Source organism: Archocentrus centrarchus, chromosome 18, assembly GCF_007364275.1.
Source record: "Archocentrus centrarchus isolate MPI-CPG fArcCen1 chromosome 18, fArcCen1, whole genome shotgun sequence".
NCBI lineage: Eukaryota > Metazoa > Chordata > Actinopteri > Cichliformes > Cichlidae > Archocentrus > Archocentrus centrarchus.
The window spans coordinates 12736279-12757026 of NC_044363.1; the positions used below are offsets into that span (position 1 = coordinate 12736279).

General features: G+C 40.1%; 1 protein-coding gene across 2 annotated transcripts in view; it reads right to left on the minus strand.

Annotated features, from left to right (window-relative positions):
* col4a6 (collagen, type IV, alpha 6) overlaps positions 1-20748 on the minus strand; it is a 171460-nt gene that overhangs the window by 19799 nt on the left and 130913 nt on the right. The window contains exons 14-32 of one of the 2 annotated variants that reach the window (XM_030753181.1): positions 19837-19890; positions 19660-19722; positions 19471-19515; positions 18691-18744; positions 17608-17677; positions 17397-17516; positions 17137-17286; positions 16774-16812; positions 15701-15772; positions 14301-14458; positions 14005-14187; positions 13306-13489; positions 11236-11280; positions 8117-8188; positions 7661-7768; positions 5091-5309; positions 4756-4914; positions 4294-4302; positions 653-823 (exon numbers count right to left, since the gene is read on the minus strand). In XM_030753181.1, coding sequence (XP_030609041.1) covers positions 653-823; positions 4294-4302; positions 4756-4914; positions 5091-5309; positions 7661-7768; positions 8117-8188; positions 11236-11280; positions 13306-13489; positions 14005-14187; positions 14301-14458; positions 15701-15772; positions 16774-16812; positions 17137-17286; positions 17397-17516; positions 17608-17677; positions 18691-18744; positions 19471-19515; positions 19660-19722; positions 19837-19890 — 1975 coding nt within the window. The remainder of the gene's footprint in view (positions 1-652; positions 824-4293; positions 4303-4755; positions 4915-5090; positions 5310-7660; positions 7769-8116; positions 8189-11235; positions 11281-13305; positions 13490-14004; positions 14188-14300; positions 14459-15700; positions 15773-16773; positions 16813-17136; positions 17287-17396; positions 17517-17607; positions 17678-18690; positions 18745-19470; positions 19516-19659; positions 19723-19836; positions 19891-20748) is intronic. The other variant, XM_030753182.1, reaches the window with a different exon arrangement.

Genomic DNA, 20748 nt, shown 5'->3' on the forward strand with positions numbered 1-20748 from the left:
TGTCATTGGTTGGCTGTATTGCACTAATGAGAATTAAAATCTACTGAGAAGTCAAAGCTCGCAGACATCCAGGAGAAATGCATCTCATTCACCACCACACGATAGCGTTTGACTTCAGGAGTATTATGACTTCATGGTCAGTAATAACTATGACCATAAAAAACATAAAAATATGTGACCAGATCAGCATACCGGAGCACTGACCCTATTACCAATGTCCCAACATATAAGAGGAGACAACTGGTATGTAACGTGTGACAAAGTGATATTTCAAGCTGTCCCACTATTTGGTTTTTGAGGAAGTTGTTTCTTTATTATTTTATGCATTCAAAATCTATTAAGTTCAGCACATAAGGAACAAGAATTTGGTGAAATTTTAAGTAGTATGCATAAAAGTTATGCTGTGCAAAATGGAAAAGTGCCCTTAAAATGACAAATGTGACCTTGACAATGAGTGTAGTTTGGGTAAAGAGTCACTAGGTGATCAATGTGTGCAAGTTACACTGAAATCTGACCAATGCTTTTCGAAGAGTAGCAATTCTTCTGAGTTGTGATTGGACGATGGATGCTTGCCACAGCATAAGGTCATCAGTTCTTCTGCTGGATGAGCTAAAAACTACAACAAAAACAATTAAAAAACTATTCTGCATACCCTTTCTTCCTGGTGCTCCTGGAATTCCATTTTTAGTTCCTGGTCCTGGAGGTCCGGGGCGTCCCCTTGGTCCCGGTGATCCAGGAATGCCAGGCCGTCCAGGAGTTCCTTTCATTCCAGCAGGCCCAGGGAAACCTGGATCTCCTCTATTTCCCTTTCGACCAGGGTAACCTGCCGATGACGGAAGGCAGGATGGTGACAACAGGCAAAAGAAAGACAAAACACTGATTTCAATCTAAAATGTATATGGAAATATGAAAAATGGCTGCTGGCTCTTTATCTGGAAAAACATGCAGTCATGGTAAAAAAAAAAAAAAAAGTACAACCTCTGCCAGTTTTACACATCAGGACATATTAAAAAATCCTTAACAGGTCTTAAAATTAGGTAAATATAACCTGAGATGAACAATAACATGACATATTATGTTATGTCATTATTTATTTAATGAAAATTAAGTCAAATTGCAGAAGCAGTGTGAAACTAAGTACACCCCATGATTCAGCGGCTTGTACGAAAATAACTTGAAGTAATCATATTTTCTGTATGACTTTATCAGCTTCTCACATTGTTGTGGAGGAATTTTGGCCCGCTTTTCTTTATGGTCTTGCTTCAGTTCATTGAGCTTTGCAGGCATTCATTTAGCTCTCTAAAGGTCCCACCAAAGCATATCAGTCAGAGGTCTGTACTTTTACTGGGTCATTGCAGCACCTTGATTTGTTTCTTTTTTTTTTTTTCAGCCATTCTGTTGTAGATTTGCTGCTGTGTTTGGGATCATTGTCCTGTTGCACGACCCAGTTTGGGCCAAGCTTTAGCTGTCTGATGGATGGCCTCACATTTGACTCCAGAACACTTTGGTATACAGAGGAGTTCAGGGTTGACTCAAACACTGCAAGGAGCCCAGGTCCTATGGCTCCAATATTAGCCCAAATCATCACCTCTCCACCACCGTGCTTGACAGTTGGTGTAGTTTTTTTAAATAAATAAAGACACAGTGTAATATGTCATGTTTTGGAGTTCATCTGAGATTGTGTTGCTAAGAACCAGATTATTTTTATTATGTCCTTATAAGTAAAACCTCAACATTTAAAGAGGTCTCTGGAGCTTGAAAAAAGGGTGACTGGACTTCTTTTTGTTTCTTGAAGACGTTTCACCTCTCATCCGAAAGGCTTCTTCAGTTCTCAAACCAAAAGGTGGAGAGACCCAGGTATTTAAACCCCCAGTGGGCATAGTCCTCTGGAGGTGGTTGTGACCCTCTATTGTTCATGTGCATAATCACATGCGCCAAGGTGTGAAAAGAGGCGTGGGTCATTACAATCAGTGGTTTTGGGTCAAACCAATTTGGAACTACGCCCCACTCTATCAAGTGACCTATTGAGGTCACCTGAACAACGGTGTGAATGGGGTTGAGGCGTATCAGGAGGGAGCTCAGGACAACATTGTAAGCAGGGGAAAGTTGATGTAATCCACCTCCTCTGTTCAGTGATGGTTGTCCACAGTGGACATAGATGGCTTCTTTTACTCCTCTTTCAAACCATCTGTCTTCCTTGTCCAAAATGTGAACATTGGCATCCTCAAAAGAATGCCCTTTGACCTTTAGATGCAGATGTACAGCTGAGACTTGGTGTGACTTGGTTTGAAGTATACTTGGATGTCATGCTGGGAGAAAATTCTTCTGAGTTTCTCTGACAAGCCTGACACATAATGGATGACAGTGTTCTTCCTCTTGTCATTCTTATTCTCCCTAGTTGGTGCCTGACCTTCTTTTCTGTGAATCTTGGCTGATTTGATGAAAGCCCAGTTGGGATAACCACATGTTTTAAGTGCTTTCTTTACGTGTGTGTTCCTTTTCTTTCCCTTCTGCCTTAGAGGGAACACTTTCTGGCCGGTGTTGCAGGGTCCTGATCACCCCAAGTTTGTGTTCCAGTGGGAGTCAAAGAGGAGATACTGGTCTGTGTGTGTGGGCTTCTGGTAAACTTCAATGTTGAGGCTTCCATCTTCCTCAATAAGCACCGCACAGTCCAGGAACAGTAACCTATTATCCCTGTTGCCCTCCCTGGTAAACCTTAAGTGTTCATCCACTGAGTTAATATGGCGACTGAAGGCTTCTACTTCTTGGGTTTTGATTTTGACCCAGGTGTCATCCACATATCTGTACCAGTGGCTAGGTGCCATCCCTTTGAAAGAACCAAGAGCTTTACGTTCCACTTCCTCCATGTGAAGATTGGCTACAATGGGTGACACTGGGGAGCCCATGGCTCATCCATGCTTTTGTCTGTAGAATCCATCACTGTATTTGAAATATGTTGTGGTAAGGCAGAGATCTAACAGTGTGCAAATCTGATCTGGGGTAAAGCTGGTTCTGTTTTGTAAGGAGTTGTTCCTGTAGTTGTTTTCTGACAACTCCACTGCTTCAGTTGTGGGCATGCAAGTGAAAAGTGAAACCACATAAAAGGACATCATGGTTTCATCTGGCATTGTGGTTCACCTCATGCTCCAGAGACTACCATGACCTGGATGACTGACCACCTACACAGAAACATTTGAAGAGGGTGTACTTTCTTTTTACCATAACAACATCATAAGATGATTATATGAATTTAAAAGTCAGATATTTAGACTAGCAACATCACACACAAAAGACAAAAACAGCTTTCTTTTATAATAAATACACTTACCTCCAACAGAATAGTCAGGTTTAGATTTTTTCTATTTTTAATACACACACTGAAACAGTCTTGCAAACAGCAGACAACGATGCAATCACACAATTCTTTACAGTGTTTCATTGCTGCGATTAGACTGCAATTGCACCCAGATTGCGGATTTTTGAAAGCTCAGTTTGGCTAATTTGATACTTGGAGTATGTGAGAACCAGCGAATCAGTAATTATAATGTTTCTAAGTGCAATTCCAGGCTGAAATAGCATGGTTAAGCCATCTTAAAGCACACTAACCACTACTGTTTACATTCTTAAAAAAATGAACTCATTTTCAACACATCGGTGCTGCAAAGTTGCTGCCTGTCATGTTTGGTCAATGCAAGGATGTGCTGAAAATAACAAGTCCTTTTAAGAGTGTAAAAAAAATAAATAAAAGCTTCTAGCTTCAAGTTAAACAGCGTTTGCCCCCAGATTTTCAAATTGTCACACAAACCTGTTACAGTTAATTCATCAAACACATCTGGCACTGATTAGATCTGAACACTTAGTTTACAATAAGGTTAGTCATCGCTGCAAATAAGAACACCAAACAGCGGCTTTCGCATTTCACGAGGAAATGCTTTGTTTCCAAATCTGTTACAAAATATCCATCTGAATGAGTCTTTCAGTGGGGTGTGATGAAGTTATTTTCTTCCAGGATCATAGTTTTATGTGTTTTAATATAGTTTCAGATGCATATATATATTTACGCAACACTATTTGATGAAGCACCACATCAGACTTAGTCACACCCCAACCGAGACTCCACGACTGCATTGTGGAGATGGACATTTGTTCGCAGCGCAGACGAGAAATGAAGGCAGCAGTTCAAGTGTTTGGTCTAATGCACGAACAGCAAGAGGATGGAGGAAATGGAAGCCAAGGATGGCGCGGCTGGGAGGGAGGAGAGATGGATGATGGATGAGGGAGAGAGTGTCTCACCTTGGCAGCCTATAACGAGTGACCCAACACCAACAAAAAAAGGATGGAGGGATGAGAGGATGGATGGAGATGATGATGATGGTGGTGGTGTAAAAAACAACAACAACAAAAAAAAAACCAAGATGAAAGAGACAAGGAGGAAAAACCGCGACAAGGAAAAAAATCAAAAAAAAAAGAGGGAGAAGACATTTTTTTGGGTGATGCAGTGTTTGATAAACAACACAAATAAAACAGGCAACTGTGATGTCGGGTGACTGTGAAAGGAAAAAATTATGTAAAAAGAAAGGAACAAACCAACACTGGTAAAGGGATGAGAAATGAAAGATGTCAGTAGAGATCAAACCGTAATATTTCACCTTCTTTTACAATAATTCACACGGAAAATCTCCCAAATATAGAACTTAAGAGTCTAAAATGTGCAAAAAAAAAAAAAAGTTACAAAAATAATTTTTTTTCTCCCACCTGGTGGTCCGCTCAGTCCCCTGCTGCCAGGAGGTCCAGGTGGACCAATAATGCCACCGTTCGGACCACCTGGAAGTCCAGGAAGGCCAGGAATACCGGGACGACCATCAACTCCACTCTCGCCTTTTCGACCAGGAGCACCAGGACGTCCATCAAAACCTTCAAGAACAAAATTTCCTTAGAGGTAGTTGCTAGTAGAAACAGCACAGTAAATTTACTGCTGGTCTTTGATTGCTAAGTCAAAATTTGTTACTTTGGAACATTAGTCACACGTTGTGCTCTCATTTTATCTAGTTTTATTAGAATAGGTTACTGACTCAAGTCCTACTACCCACCAGGTGTTCCGGGTCCTCCAGGTGTCCCGGGCTGGCCCTTGTCTCCAGGCATTCCTGGCAAACCGTCTGCTCCAGGAACTCCAGGGCTAGCTCCAAGCACCTCTCCAGGCGGGCCTTTGGCTCCAGGACGCCCTGGGAGACCATCCTTACCCCTGGGCCCAGCAAAATTCTGTCCTGGGATACCTGGATTTCCAGGGTCCCCTCTGGGTCCAATGAAACCTGCAGGAAGGACAGGCAGAGGAAAGAGTTGAGATGATTATACTTGGGTGCAACTAGACATTGCTTCTCATGTTAGTCAGCAGTGGAAATAACATCCATGTAGAACAGCAGAAGAGGAAGCACCCTTCTCTCGCTCCCTTTCTCTGTAACAGGAAGCAGCAAGCAAGGTGGAAAGTAAGACAGACGACAGTTAAAGATCAAAGATTAAATGCTGATAGACTAAAAAAAAAAAACATCCAGATTTAAATGTTAAAAAAATAGAGTCACAGAGACCCTGGAATCCTGCAGACATTAATAGCTACAGTAAGATGATAGAAAACCCTGGAGCATGATAGAAACAAGATACACAGCCATTAAGATGATATTAACAACAACTTTTTCTTAATGTCAGAGATATTATTATTATTAGCAATAATCACTAGGACACAAAAAGATGAGAATGATGTATTAGGATAGTGAGTTAGCGCCATTTTACCCTCAGATTGATTCAAGCCAAATTGGACTACATTCATATTCAAGGTATTATTAATATTATTATTACTAATAATCACATGAACTTAGAATAAAAGTTACTCAACAGTTTTTCTGCAGTTAAATGTGTGAAAATTTGCTATTACTGGGCCCCCCAGTAATTCACTCAGAACATCAAGCTTAACATTTCCTCTCTGAGCCTCAATAAATGTTTTTGCCAAATTTGAGAAAAATCTACTAAAGGATTTTTGGATATTTTCTGGACGACGCAGAGCACATCACATGGAGCGCACCACACCACATATAATGGATATTACACATGAACACACGTCAACGTCGTTGTTTTAAATGTGCTTTATAAATAAACTTGACTTGACTTGACAGCGGAAGATGGATGGCAGTCCTCCATACCTCTGGTCCACAGGAAAAAAAAACATCAGAATGATATGAAATTAGCAAACCTGGACAGAAGAACCAAGAATCCAAGGAAGGAAGGAAGGAAGGAAGCCAACAGGCCAAAAAGATGCAAAAAGAAAATATCATGGCATTTTAAAGAGCAACTAATCACCTGCTCACAGGTTTAGAGAGTTCTAATTCTTACAGTGATAGGACTAGTTGAGTGGATGACAAAACTTTGCTGTCTTCTCCCGTTGCCAACAGAAATACTAGTCAGTTAAGCTAAACATTCATATTATAAAGTACAATACGTCACCTTCCACAGATAGCAACACCCAAATTTCCTAGTCCTGAACACCAGTGCAGTTCTGCAGTACTTTGATCTAGAAGATGGACTGAATTTAGGCTGTGTCGGAGTAAACTGGCTATTAGGAAAAATCTGTAGCTCCCTGTTGCTTGCATAGAATTTTTTGTGCTGTTGCTGTGACCACTACCAACAATCTCTGGACACCCACTTGATGATCTGTTGGGAGGCAACCTTTTTCCATCCAACCGTTGTCCGACTTGGACTGAGTGCAATCCCTCTCTGACAGGCTGATGAAGGTTTGCAAATAACTGCCATCTAATTTATAAATGCAGACAAATTGCCAGCGTATTGCAACCTGAGTCAGTCTGCACCAGTGTGTATAATTCATCTGCTAAGCATCTCTTTGTAATATGGGACTCCATTCAACTGGCTGTATTCTGGATATATTCCTATATAAAACCAAGGGTGATGAGCACTTATGTCATTTTGGAGTTAAGTCACCATCTTGCAGCAACTTTGTCATTACTTGTGGAGGAATTTCTGTATCTGACTTAGGAGGTTCTGACTGGACACTAAATGTAAGTAGCTAATGTGAATGTCTGTGTATGTATATGGTAACAGATTTAAAGTTTTTGCTTATTTATCACATTTAATCACTATATTATCACAAACTAATAGCATGTAATATCCAACTTGACCCCATTCAATCAGAAACTGATAGCAGACTGCCATTTTATCGCCATCTTGACGCCTTGAGGCTGCTTTGAAGATGGCAAATGATTGTTCCCTGTCTTTGAAATAACCGTTTCAAAGATCGCCATAACTAATTAATTTTTAGCATGGTTGCAGTAATGCTGTTCATGTCTACAGTCTCCATTTTCCATCACTGCTTTAGTGTGACTGCAGCATAGATCATCTCAGGATGGTTTGTTCCAGATGATCATGCTTAATATCTACAGTAATAAATGTAACATTAGAAACAAATGAAACAACCTCCATGTCCTCTGAGAATAGCCTTATAGAAAGGCTTAAAGCAGAAATAAAAAAGTAATTAAATTAATTACATAACTACATTTACATTGCAAGTCAATAAGAAACAATCATTTGACTTTTGTACATTCTCTTATTCCAGTTTGCAAAGCAGCCAGTACAGAGAAAGCCCATTAATCAGGTTTACCTTCAGGTCCAGGCTGGCCTCCGATACCCGGGTCCCCTCTCTCTCCTTTGGGGCCATCAAACCCTGGACGTCCAGGGCCTCCTGGGGGTCCTGGCTGGCCTTTAGGACCTGGCCAAGTGGAAGAAGTTAGCTAATTATGAGCATTCTGATGATTTATTGTCCCAGTTTGTAAGCAGCAGTCACAACAAAAACGTCTTCCAATAAAACAAGCATTAACACACATAAGTGAAGTTATTATTTAACATATTCATCTGACCATCATATTCAAAATCACATACCTGTATCTAAAAACAAACAATGTAAAAGTGCATGCAAAGAAAATAATATTGTAATCTTACTAAATATTATGTAGATGAAGCTAACTGTGATCATTTCAGAATTCAAAAGTAAAAACTTTGAACAATGAATGAGCATAATAGGCTGTAAAATCAACATCAAGTATCTGTTAAACTGTACCTGGTTGTCCAGGTGAACCGGAGGTGCCTGGGTCTCCTGCCTCACCAGTATATACGCAAGGTAGACTTTGTCCTGGTAGCAGCCATACACAGGTTACCATTTATATCTTTTACACATACATATATAAACACTTAAACATCACAATAGAATAGACTTGCATACTTCTATCTCATCAAATCAGAGCAATGAGTTGAATTAACACTATGTAGCGCAAAATCACAACTTAAAATGCAAGCATAAGGAGTACTAATAAGGAATTGCTTTAGTGAAAATATCAAATTTCAACACACAATTCAAAGGACAAGTAACAATATATTATCATAAATAACTGGAGTATCAATAATAACACAGTAAAATGTTGAATAATCATAGTTTTGAATATTTTAGCAGTACTGATTGTCTATCGCCTCCATTAAAAGAGACTTCCATTTTTGTGCAGGGAAGATGATGGGCACAACTCCAGTATGGGCTTTGTGCTTGAGGATTATTTCCATTAGCCCCCCTCTTTCTCCTTCTCACCCCCCCTTGCCCAACCCTCGCCGGTTAAAAGCATTTAGGAGAGGCAGGGTTTGAAAACATGCACCAGATATTTAGCAGCTTTGATTGGAGGAAGCAGAGCATTTATAAATAGACCTGAAGCTCAACTGTCAATCATCAACTGACTCGGCCAGAGTGGAATCCCTGAAGACGCAGGGAGCGAGAGGCTTCCATCGACCTCATCGTGAACAAATGATTGACAGCCAACTGTTTCCAGAATCCACTACATTTCCCATGATTGCTTTCTATGAGGGAGTTTATAAGCTGTAATAGGAGCTCAAATACTACTCTATGTATTGTGAAAAATATATTTGATGCAATTTTCTGGAAAAAATCTACTAATATATAACAAGGGTAGTTCTATAAAATGGATAAGCATGGGAAATTTATGAATATTCATAACCTGGCAACCTAAAGCTGATGAAAGGCTTACATCCAGTCTATGACATCATTACCCTCTGAGGTTTAAGCCATCATCTGTGCTGAACCTAACCCGAATCCATCCATCCATCCATCCTCTTCAGCTTATCCAATTCAGGGTTGCGGGGGCGCTGGAGCCTATCCCAGCTGCCAAAGGGCAAGAAGCAGGGTACACCCTGGACAGGTCGTGAACCTGTTGCAGGGTCAGAATATGTCATCTTTTTTTTTTTATTAATTTGTTCTCCCAAGTCTTAGCAACTGGGGAGCAAAGAAAATAATTGTTGCAATTAGCACACATTAAAAAGTATTCATATTTTTTTTTCCCCTTTATATAGGGTTAGAATAGGGTTAGATTCAGGTAATTATTCCCAGCGATAACTGAGACCTCAGAGGGGGTAGTAACTTGTAAGCGCTTCAAAATTTGCTTTATTGGACAGTATTAGAAAAATAACCATTCCCTTAAAAAATAAGAACCTTTTTGTCTCTCTTAACATGCTCCTTTGAGTAACTCTCCCCTTGTATTCACAATGCAAGTGATCAACAAGTTATCAGTCAATGAGGTTTCTCCTTTTCTCTCTACTTTATATCTATCCATGGTGACAAACAATGGTAAGGTTGATGCAGAGCTCAAAAATGTGTCTTTAAACAAGAACAAAAACTGCCTCAACAATGGCTGCAACCGGCTGCACTAAAGTAAAAATAGGACAGCTAGGAAAAATTGGTGGTTGCCCAGTGATTGGACTGGATGTCTTTACAACTGACTGCAGCAGCTGGTCTCTCTGAGGTTGAGTGCGCAACAGTCAACCTCCACTTTTGATCACAAGTTGATTGCACAGGTGGGAGGCAACCTGTCTTCAAACAATCTTGATTCGACTGCACTTTATGACAGGTGGTGATTTATAAATACCCTATAATGCCAAAAGTATTTGTTCGTTTACCTTCACATGCATATGAACTTGAGTGAAATCCAATTCTTACTGTAATCCATAGGGTTTAATATCATTTTGGCCCATCTTTTCCAGCTAACAGCTTCGACTCTTCTGGGAAGGTTTTCCACAAAGTTTACACTGAACAAAAAGGGCCTGTATCTGGAAAGATCCGGAAACACTCTGGAATGATCCGTGGCACATCCATGAAGTTGGATCTGCCACGTATCCATAATGTTTCCAGAGAGAATACGATAAGATCTGATCTGTCACAGGTGTTTAAATGGATATTGTCCGGATATGTAATGGATGTTCATTCAGAGTTTTTATTTTCCAGGGTCCAATCTTGTCCGTTTACGGAGAAATCTCCAAAACATATCCATCAAAGATCCAGTGTTTGTCGGTATACTGTCTCTATCTATGACGGATACAGAGGTATCATACCTCGGATAGTATCATATTTTAAGGCTTTTATTCCAGTGTTAGGAGTGTGTTTATGGGACGTTTTGACCATTCTTCCAGAAGTGCATTTGTGAGGTCAGACACTGATGTTGGATGATGTTGGACTCTGCAGAAAGTTAGTGATCTCTCTATAGTATGCGCCTCAGAATCCGCTGACCCCGCTCTGTGATTTTATGTGGCTGACCACTTCATGGCTGAGTTGCTGTCATCCCCAATTGCTTCCACTTTGTTTTATTATTACTAAAAGTTGACTGAGGAATATTTAGTAGTGAGAAAAATCCTGACTGGACTTGTGGCATCCTATCACGGTACCATGCTGGAATTCACTGAGCTCCTGAGAGCGACCCATTCTTTCACAAATGTTTGTAGAAGCAGTCTTGGTTTTCTGCACCTGTGGCCATGGAAGTGATTGGAAAACCTGAATTCAACAATTTGGATGGGTGAGCGAATACTTTTGGCAATATAGTGTAATTGCCATCTCGACTCCTGGTTGTATTTAGGTTATACTGCAATATAAAAGCAAGGTTACCAAGCTCCTCCATCATTTTGCAGTTCAGTCCCAGGTCCTGCAGCAACTACGTCCCTATTTGTGCCGGAATTTCTGTTTCAAATGTATGGAGTCGTTGGCTGATCCCAACCCTGCTGCTGAAGCAATGAGCGTTGCTTGGGGGATATGTCTGAATCCGCTAGTTGCTGGTGTGCCTGAAACTAACACTAGAGGTTCTGTCGAAGGCTCATCAGCCTAGCTGGTGGATAAAAGAATCAGTTACCCACCCGTTCCCTCTTCGGCGCCATTAAGCCCTTCACAGATGTTTTCACCTGGACAGACCAACATGCACAAGGAAGGTCAGAGAGACGAGGGGATGGATGGATGGGGGGGGATAAAGAGAGAGAGGTAGAAGATGGCAGCATACAAAGCCAATTAGGTTGATTTGCATGCGCCAATAAAGCCATTAACTTGGGTTTTCAGCACAACAGGTATCAGCAAATCAGCAATCAGATCCATTCAATTAATTCAAAGCTCATTCATTTCAAGCAAATACAGGTTATTACTATCAACATGAGAGGAGAGAGAAGGAAAGTCTATGCCAAAGTCACAGAGATGCATCCAAATACTTTTCTTGTTCTCTTTCATCTCCTGCCAGCGTCAATAACCTTCATATTAAAAGCAAAATTAATCAGTTGTTTGGCATTATGGTATGAAAGCACACATTCATACTGAAGATGAGTGGCCAGCTGCTGCTGAAAGCTTTGTGTTACTTAGTCTCAGAGAGGAAGAAGCGAGCTTCCATTGGAAACTGTTAGAGATCAATTTGGTCAAGCAAAGCTGGATGATGACTGTTGTTCAGCAAATAAAAGGGCACAAATGGTAATTAATGCCATGTTTTCAGTCCACCTACTTTGGTCTGTACCAAAAGACCCCCCCCCCCCCCCCCTGCCCCCCACACACACACTAAAAAAAGTCCTTTTTCAGGATTAAACTCTTGAGGGTGCATATAGTGCCAATTCACAACAGTTGCCTCAGGTTGCTTTATAGTGTAGGGTAATGACCCTCCTGATTTGGCGATAACCTCAACAATCAACCCCCTATGAGCAAGCACTTGGCCATGGTGGGAATGAAAAACTCCCTTTAAACATGAAGAAACCACCAGTAACCACTATCACATCACTCAGTGGTTTGTTTAGAAATTATTTTCTTTTTTGTTTTTAAATAATAATATCATAAGTGACGGACAGATCTGAATGAAACAAATGAGACGCACTCATGTGTTAGTGACGTGTCAATCAAAATAGCAGGGCCCAAAGTATACCCAAGGAGTTGCTCCCTGCTGGCATTTAGTAAGAATTCAGGTTTAGTGCATTGTTCATTGGCTTCATATTTCAGACCCAGACACTGCATCTATCTTTTAGATACATTCTATGTGCATACCAGATGATAGCAGAGTAATAAATCGCTTTTCAGCATTTTTGAACCAGTCACTCTTAACTTAAGTATCCGATTGTTAGGAAAAAGATTTTAGTAAAAATACACAGAAAAAACAATTTGTTGGCTAGGTTATATGGATGTTGTTTTTTTTAATGAACAAGGCAGAGAAAAGACTACAATTTCTGCAGGAATATAATTAAATGTGGTGGCCACCCCCATAACCAAGTGCTTAGGACACGCCCACTCCCTAAACAGCAGACTTCTGGGTAAAATTCAGCCCCAAACTGTCAAAATAAATGCAAAAATGCCAGAAGTAAAAAAAATAAGTAAATAAACACCAGCTATTTTCAACCAAAATCAACATATCACCTCTTCTGAGACTAAACAAGCACAGTTGTTGTAGCATAATCAGCAATTACATTATCATCATTGAAGGTCAATTATTCAACTAACAAAGCAGTTTATGGATTATTGGGTGCAGATGAAGTGTGTAAGCACATTAATAGAGACCATTAATCATTTAGTTTGCTGCTGTAGCCGAGGAGGCATGAAGAGCAGGAAGCTGTGGTAGAGAAAATCTAACGAGAGCCACAAGGTCTCTTCAGGTCCTGGAGTGTTTGTCTGCCTCACAAAAACAGACGATGGTCTTCTAATGATCTAGCTCGTAAGGATGGTATGATACCTATAGCATGCAGAGGATGGGCAGTGATGGGATGAGGTGACGGGGATATCGCCCCGTAGAAGAATATAGCATGGCGTGCACACACACACTCACACACACACAAACACACACACACACACACACACACACACACACACACACACACACACACACACACACACACACACACACATTTGATGTCTTTCCCTTTCATGGACACACGCACCCACTCCATCACTCCATGTCATTACTTTACCTTTCGGTCCAGGTAAACCAGGTGGCCCTGGCAGGCCAGGAATACCAGGATCTCCAGGTTCTCCACGAAAGCCGGGAATTCCATCATAGCCAATGCCAGGCTCACCAGGGCCACCAGGACGTCCCTTAGGACCTGGAAACCCCAGGAATCCTTTTTCTCCCTTTGTGCCAAAGCCAGCGTCACCCTGAAGACAAGAGGAACGGAAAGGAAAGGAAAGGAAAGGAAAGGAAAGGAAAGGAAAGGAAAGGAAAGAGGAAAACAAAAGAAAAGTAAGGATGAGAGGAGATATAATGTACAGGAAAGAAAAGAAAAAGAAAAGAGAGGAAGAAAAATCAAGGGAAAGAAAGAAAACGGAAGGAATAGAAGGAAATATGAGGAAAACAAAAAAACAATAATGAAGAGAGAGGAGAAAAAAGAAAAGAGATGGTAAAATACAAAAAAGAAAGGAGGGGAGAAAAGGGGATGAAAAGAAAAGCACAGAAATTATACAGGACAAGAAAGGAAAGGAGAGAGAATGAAATAAAAGGAGAAAAACAGGAGAGATATGAGGAGAGAAAAAGAAAGAAGAGGAAAGGAAAAGAAATAAAAGGACAGAAAATATAAGAGAGGAAACAAGCTTAAAATGATGTTTGTGCATCGTTTTTTTTTAAACGGACGTGAAGATGAATTGATATGAAAACTGTGTGTCTAAGTACTCACTGGTGGTCCAGGGAAACCAGGGAAGCCAGGCAGTCCGTCTCTTCCAGGTTTTCCTGTTTCACCTGTAGGTCCTCTGCGTCCAGGATCTCCTATCACTCCTTTCAACCCCAAACCTAAGGTGGGGTAGTACGGCGCTCCCTTCTCTCCCTTACGCCCGACGAAGCCCTGCTCACCAGGACGACCCTGAAGAGGGACAGAACGTGAAACTTCAGAAACTGGTACGTATGTATTATCAGTGCTAACTATTCATTGTGAATTTGCATTCAAGCGTTAGGAAGGGACAAAATTTTGCTTACACTAGGGCCTGGAACGCCATTTAAGCCTGGCGAACCGGGATCTCCAAACACACCCTCCAGTCCAGGAATGCCGGGTGCACCATTGGGTCCGGGAAGTCCACGTGGTCCAACAAATCTTGACATGTCTACTCCAAGACAGTTACAGTCACCAGGGTCACCTGTAGGACGGAGGAATTGAGAAACAGAGAGGAAGGGGAAAAAGGATGATAAATAAAAAAAAACAAAAAGCTGAAAGTAAAATGGAGGAAAGGTGAGTGAAAAACTGTGTGGACTTTACCAGGTCCAGAGTTTCACATACAACTGATCGTAAATAACATCAACCCAAAAAATGAGAATGTGAATCCAAACATCAAAGGTATACGTTTTTAGTTGACAAATTAGATTTATTTATAAAGAAAAGGCCTATGATTAACATTTATTTTTACAGCTAACACAGGCAGTACCCACTGAGAGTGAACACATCTGAATGGTTATGATCAGTTCATCTTTATTAGTTGGCTATGTACCACAGACCTTCAAGGTGGCTGTAATTAAACCGCTACTTAAAAAGCCATCACTTGACCCAGCTGTCTTAGCTAATTATAGGCCAATCTCCAACCTTCCTTTTCTCTCAAAGATTCTTGAAAGAGTAGTTGCAAAACAGCTAACTGATCATCTGCAGAGGAACGGTTTATTTGAAGAGTTTCAGTCAGGATTCATCACAGTACAGAAACAGCATCAGTGATCTTCTTACAGACTCTGACAGTGGACTCATCTCTGTCCTTGTCCTGTTGGACCTCAGTGCAGCTTTTGATACTGTTGACCATACCATTTTATTACAGAGATTAGAGCATGCCATAGGTATTAAAGGTACTGCACTGCAGTGGTTTGAATCATATTTATCTAACAGACTCCAATCTGTTCATGTAAATGGGGAGTCTTCTTCACACACTAAGGTTAATTATGGAGTTCCACAGGGTTCTGTGCTAGGACCAATTTTATTTACACTATACATGCTTCCCTTAGGCAGTATTATTAGAAAGCATTGCATCCAGCTTCATCTATGCCTAAAGCCAGATGACACAAACCAGTTAGTTAAACTGGCATAAAGGCCTGGATGACCTCTAATTTCCTGTTCTAAAGTCAGATAAAACTGAAGTTAAAATGTATCAGTTACGTTTTTGTCGGAAACATCGCCGTTTCAGCCATGTTTGCTGGGAAGTGGTGCACAAAACACCTGTGTTCAGCCCACACATTTTTAAACATTTTAATATTTATGGCTATTTTAAAATGATCAAGATGAACTTAATGTTCATCATAATTCAGTCTGCATGAGGTATTTCTTCAGTTTATGCAGTATTATTATGCTGTATTACCAGGATTCAGAATTCATTTCATTAAGGCTGCTTATCTGTGTGTACCTCTGAAGCCTTTGAATCCTCTGTTGCCTGGTGGTCCTCTGGAGCCAGGGCGCCCAGGATTTCCGGGGGGACCTGGTATGTTACCATTTGCAAGCACAAATGCACGTGCAAAGTTAGATCATGTAGACACAAAGTAGCTTCAAAAATCATATAAACTGTTATTTTAAGATTTTACACTGTTTGATCTTTGAATTTAATTGACTGATGTACAAACATTACATACTTTTTTAAGTTCCTGCCTTAGAGGAACAGATTTTTAATTATTTATCTTTTAATATTAAAGGATGCTTTCAATAACATAACAAGGACTCAGTCAAACCAGCACAGTGAAGGTGCAGCTTGAAGCCACAGTGTAAAATCAGGATTAGTTTACTCTGCTTGACTGTCAGATTTGACAAAAGATTTAAGCTGCTTAAAGCAAAAAAAAAAGAAAAAATAATGCTTTTTTCATCTTAAAATGTAAAACAGCATGAACTATTTCAGTGATTTTACATAGACCATAATGGCTAAGAGCTACTTGCCAGAAGCAGCATGCACAGCGTGTTGCAGTTCAGAGCCGACCCCGGAAAAGAAAATACACAAACACATTTATCTCCCATGCAATGAAATCATATGTCCAATTTCTGATGCTTTTCCAATGATTTCCTTCCAGTATGTTTCACAGTTTCTTCCCATGTTGCATGTGTTTGTGTCAGAAATAACAGTCATAAAATATATCCCCTTTGCTGCCAAGCATTAACGTCCATGTAAAATCAGTGAATTATGTTCACAGCGGGCGACACCTTATGACCAGAGATGAGAAAAGCAGCTTGGATCAGCAGAGAGAGAGACTCTCATATCCAAGACTGAAGCTGGCCTGCACTCAATACTTACCACCGCTCCCTGCACAGTGCAGAAGGGGAATAAAATAAAAATAAAAATAAAAATAAAATAAAATAAATAAAAGCATTTTGGCAGCTAGATACTGCCTTGGAAAGTTTAGTTTGTTGTTTTGAATTTCGCTTTGGCGGGCTGAATATTGCAGCGGAGTTTCACAGCAATATGGCTGCCTTTAGGATACCTGTAGGACTGACCTTTATCATCACCTTTGTAGCAGGGATCAACGTTTGAGCCTTGGAGGACAGCAAAATCAGTCAGCTATCATACTTTAAAGGGTGTTTCTTTCTTGTCTTTTACTTCTACAGATTAGCTGAATTTCATTCAATGAAAAATTTCAGAATCCATTTTTATTCTGGTAAATATTTTGTTCCCATCCCTTTAACCCCATCCAGACTGAGTTCTCTATAATTTCATCTATAAAAGTAACAGTAACAGAAACAGTACACAACTTACACCACGGTTAAAGCTTAAACATGTGTAAGGAAATTAGTTGTAAGAAAATTGTTGCCTGAGAGGGAAGGACCAGAGAACTTTGGAGAACTCTGTGTAACACTTACTCTGTGTACTTGAAGGGCCTGGAGGTCCAGGAAGGCCAATGGGTCCGGGGGCACCAGGGTCACCTGGGGCCCCTTCAAAGCCATAACCTGGCAAGCCGTAGTCACCCTGTTCTCCTTTTGAACCTTTAGGTCCAGGAAAACCAGGACGACCTGTTTGCATAGACAGATTTTTTTTTAATTTTTTTTTTTTATTCTCCTATAAAAAATGATTGATGATTATTATTAATCCTCCATGATCTGTGTGACTCCGTGTATCTTACCTGGACCAAATCCACCAGGCCCTGATTGGCCTGGTGGTCCTGGAGGTCCTGGAGGGCCTGGAAATCCCTGGTCACCACGGGGTCCAGGGAGGCCACGGAAACCAGAGTCACCTGGAGGTCCTGCAACCAATCACAGGAGAGATGGTTAATGGACAGGTGGGTCACGGGAACACATTACATCTTTGTGTAAAGAATAATGCATGTATGCTACCTTGAACAGCGAGGCCCCCTCCATTAACATAAGTAACAGGGCCTGGGGGTCCGGGGTCTCCCTCGTCTCCCTATGAAATGCACCCAAAACCAGATTACAGCAGAAATAAAACTGGATAATTTCTCTTTGACTTTTGATTGTGTCTCATGAACTTATGCTGATTTATATGCTGTTTGTTTTGATACGCAATATATAAATAACTAATTATTATTAGTTGGCTAATGGCACCATAAAACCATGTGCAGCAAAGCAGAGCGAGATCCCTGAAAAGCTGCTGTGATGGCAGAGTAAACACCAAGTAAATAAACACAAGACTGGAAATTAATTTGGCTGCAATAAAACACACCTCCTAACAGGTCATGTCTTTCAAACTTAGATTTCCTGGAATAATTATTAGGCACACATTGCTAGCATAGAAGAGCATAGAACTGTTAAGCTGAGCTAAGGTGCAATTTGAAAGTTACTTAGATTCCTGATTAGGTAGCTTAATCAGTGGTTCCTTACAGTCTTAATTTTTAATTCAATAAAATAATATTTAGCCTTTAGCATTTATCAGTAGCTCTAAGTAAGAGTCCTATATTTTATAGTTATGGTAATCAACATTACTAACATCAAAAACAGCACCATCTGCTGGTGAAATGTGATATAATATGGTGTTACAAGAAAAACATACGGTATACTGTACTCATCGTCATCATCATCATCTTTCACATGCGAGGCAAATGTGTTAACCACTGCACTATTGTTTTTATGTACATTTTTACATTATTATTATTCCTACATGCAAAATGACTCTTGGATAGTTTGGAGTTACATGTTTGTACCGTAAAATTACAAAGTCAAATTACAAACAAGTTTGTCCTTGTTCATTTTTAGTGTGGTGTTGTAAATTCACTAATTTCAAATTATATAAAATTTCCTTTTAGTAAGAAATGTTGATATGTCACAGCTAAAGCATTACACTATCAATATTAGTATACACCACACATTAGTATATTGAAAAGTACAGTAACAGGAAGATACCTCTGACTTGCACTGTGCATGAAACTACATAACATTCAAAAGAACACAGAGTGATTTTACCTTCCGTCCTACATATCCTGAGGAGCCTGGGTAGCCTGGACTTCCTTTGAGTCCCTGAGTGGGGAGAAATATTTCATTTAAATGTAACTTACTGTACAGTTTTAAAGAGAAATGCACGACTATACTGCCCTGCAATCTGTATTAACACTAATACACATATGATATCATAAGTAGCTGTCATAAATTGTTGCTGTCATTAATTTGAAAATAAGAGCATGCAGTAACTACATATTTACTACTGCAAAATAATGTTGCAGGAGATTACATTTTCTATAGATATCCTGAGGTTATCTGAAGTTTCCTTTGAAGTGTGTAATGCATCAGGCCTTTTCCTCTTTTTCGGGGGCCTTTTTGGTGGCGACTGCACAGCAACGTGATTGTTCACATTCAGTAAAGGCAGCAAATCTGTGTTAAACTATGTGACAGCTTTTTTTTTTAATTTCTGATGAATCTGATGAACAAAAATATCCGTTAGATTTTATTAAATGAAACCCCAATGAACTAAAAATGGGTAAAATGCAACAGATTTTCATTTGGCTCTGGTTAAAACATCTTTAGGTGGGGCTCCAAAATTTTTTCTACGACAAACCATGTATAGGATGTAAGCGTCTAATATAGGAGGATAACTGAGGGGGTGAAGGAAAGCAAATATTATCTACATCCTATATGGTTTCAAAGAACACCTTTCACAAGTAAGCCAATCAAAAATTGAGTTTTCTGTGGCTAGTCATGATTAAAGAGAGTACTAGTACTCTGCAATTGCAGTTTTACAAACCCTACCTGCTGTCCATCAACACCGGGAGGTCCGTTAAACCCTGGAGCGCCCTGCTTGGCGGAAACACAGACAGGAGCCACCACAGAAGAAGAAGAAGAAAAGGTGAGAGAAGTTTCCCTCACAGAGGGGAATAAGAAGGAATTCTAAACAGTAATGTCACCAAAAACTGTATAACTGAAGGTAATGGGTCTTACTCTCGGCCCAGGATATCCAGGGATGCCCTTCTCTCCATATTCCCCAGGATAGCCAAAGGGTCCCTGGGATTAAATAACAAAATAAAGTGCATCCTAACCCAGAATTTCCTCCAAAGCACATTTTGCACAGTTGGTATGAAATTATTTTAAAAACAAACCAACAACTGCAAAACTTACAGGTTGGCCAGGAATTCCTGGGTATCCTTTAATTCCCTTTAGACCAGGGTCACCCTTTGAAAGAGATGATGAGAGAACAAAGTAAACAGCAAGAATAGGTCATGGACTCATGGACTGTGTTCACATGTGACTTCTTTGCATCAGAGAGCTTTAACCTGCATTTGTGGACGGTGCAGTGAACTGTGCTCACAGTGTTCCTGAGTCCGTGCAGTGGTTTCCATGTCACAATCATACCTGCTTTCAACGCAGTGCCACCTGAGGGGCTGAAAATCTCGAGCATCCACAATTGATTTCTTTGGGCTTCTTGCTTGCACAAAGATCTTCAGATCCTCAAAATCTTTAGATTATACGATGACCTACTCAAAGTCTTCAAAATGTCTTTAAAACATTTTTCTGAAACTGTTCTGAGAAACTCTGCCTCTCTAAGATGCTCGTTTTATACCCGGTCATGTTACTGACCTGTTGCCATTTAACTGTTTCTTTTGAGTAACACTTACTTTTCCAGTCCCAACTTTTTTGAACCACGTTGCTGCCATCAAATTCAAAATGAGCCAATATTTTTCTTAAAATGGCCCATTTTCTCAGTTTAAACATCTGATATATTTTCTATGTTCCAACTGAATCAAATATAGGTCTATGACATTGTATTCAGTTTTTATTTACAGTTTATTCACAGCATCACAACTTTTTTGGAAATTGGGGTTTTATTTTATTACACTAAATCAGGATTGTCTGCAATAGTCAAGATTTCAATTTTATATTTTATAAGGTAGTCAAGTGCATGCACTCCTCTTGTTGGCAGCTACGCTGCATTCAAAGACACTTTAACATGTAAAACACTGGAGATGGCTTCCCACCCTGGAGGTCTGAGTAGTACAATAAATTGCAGCATGTTTTTGAAAAGCTGCACAT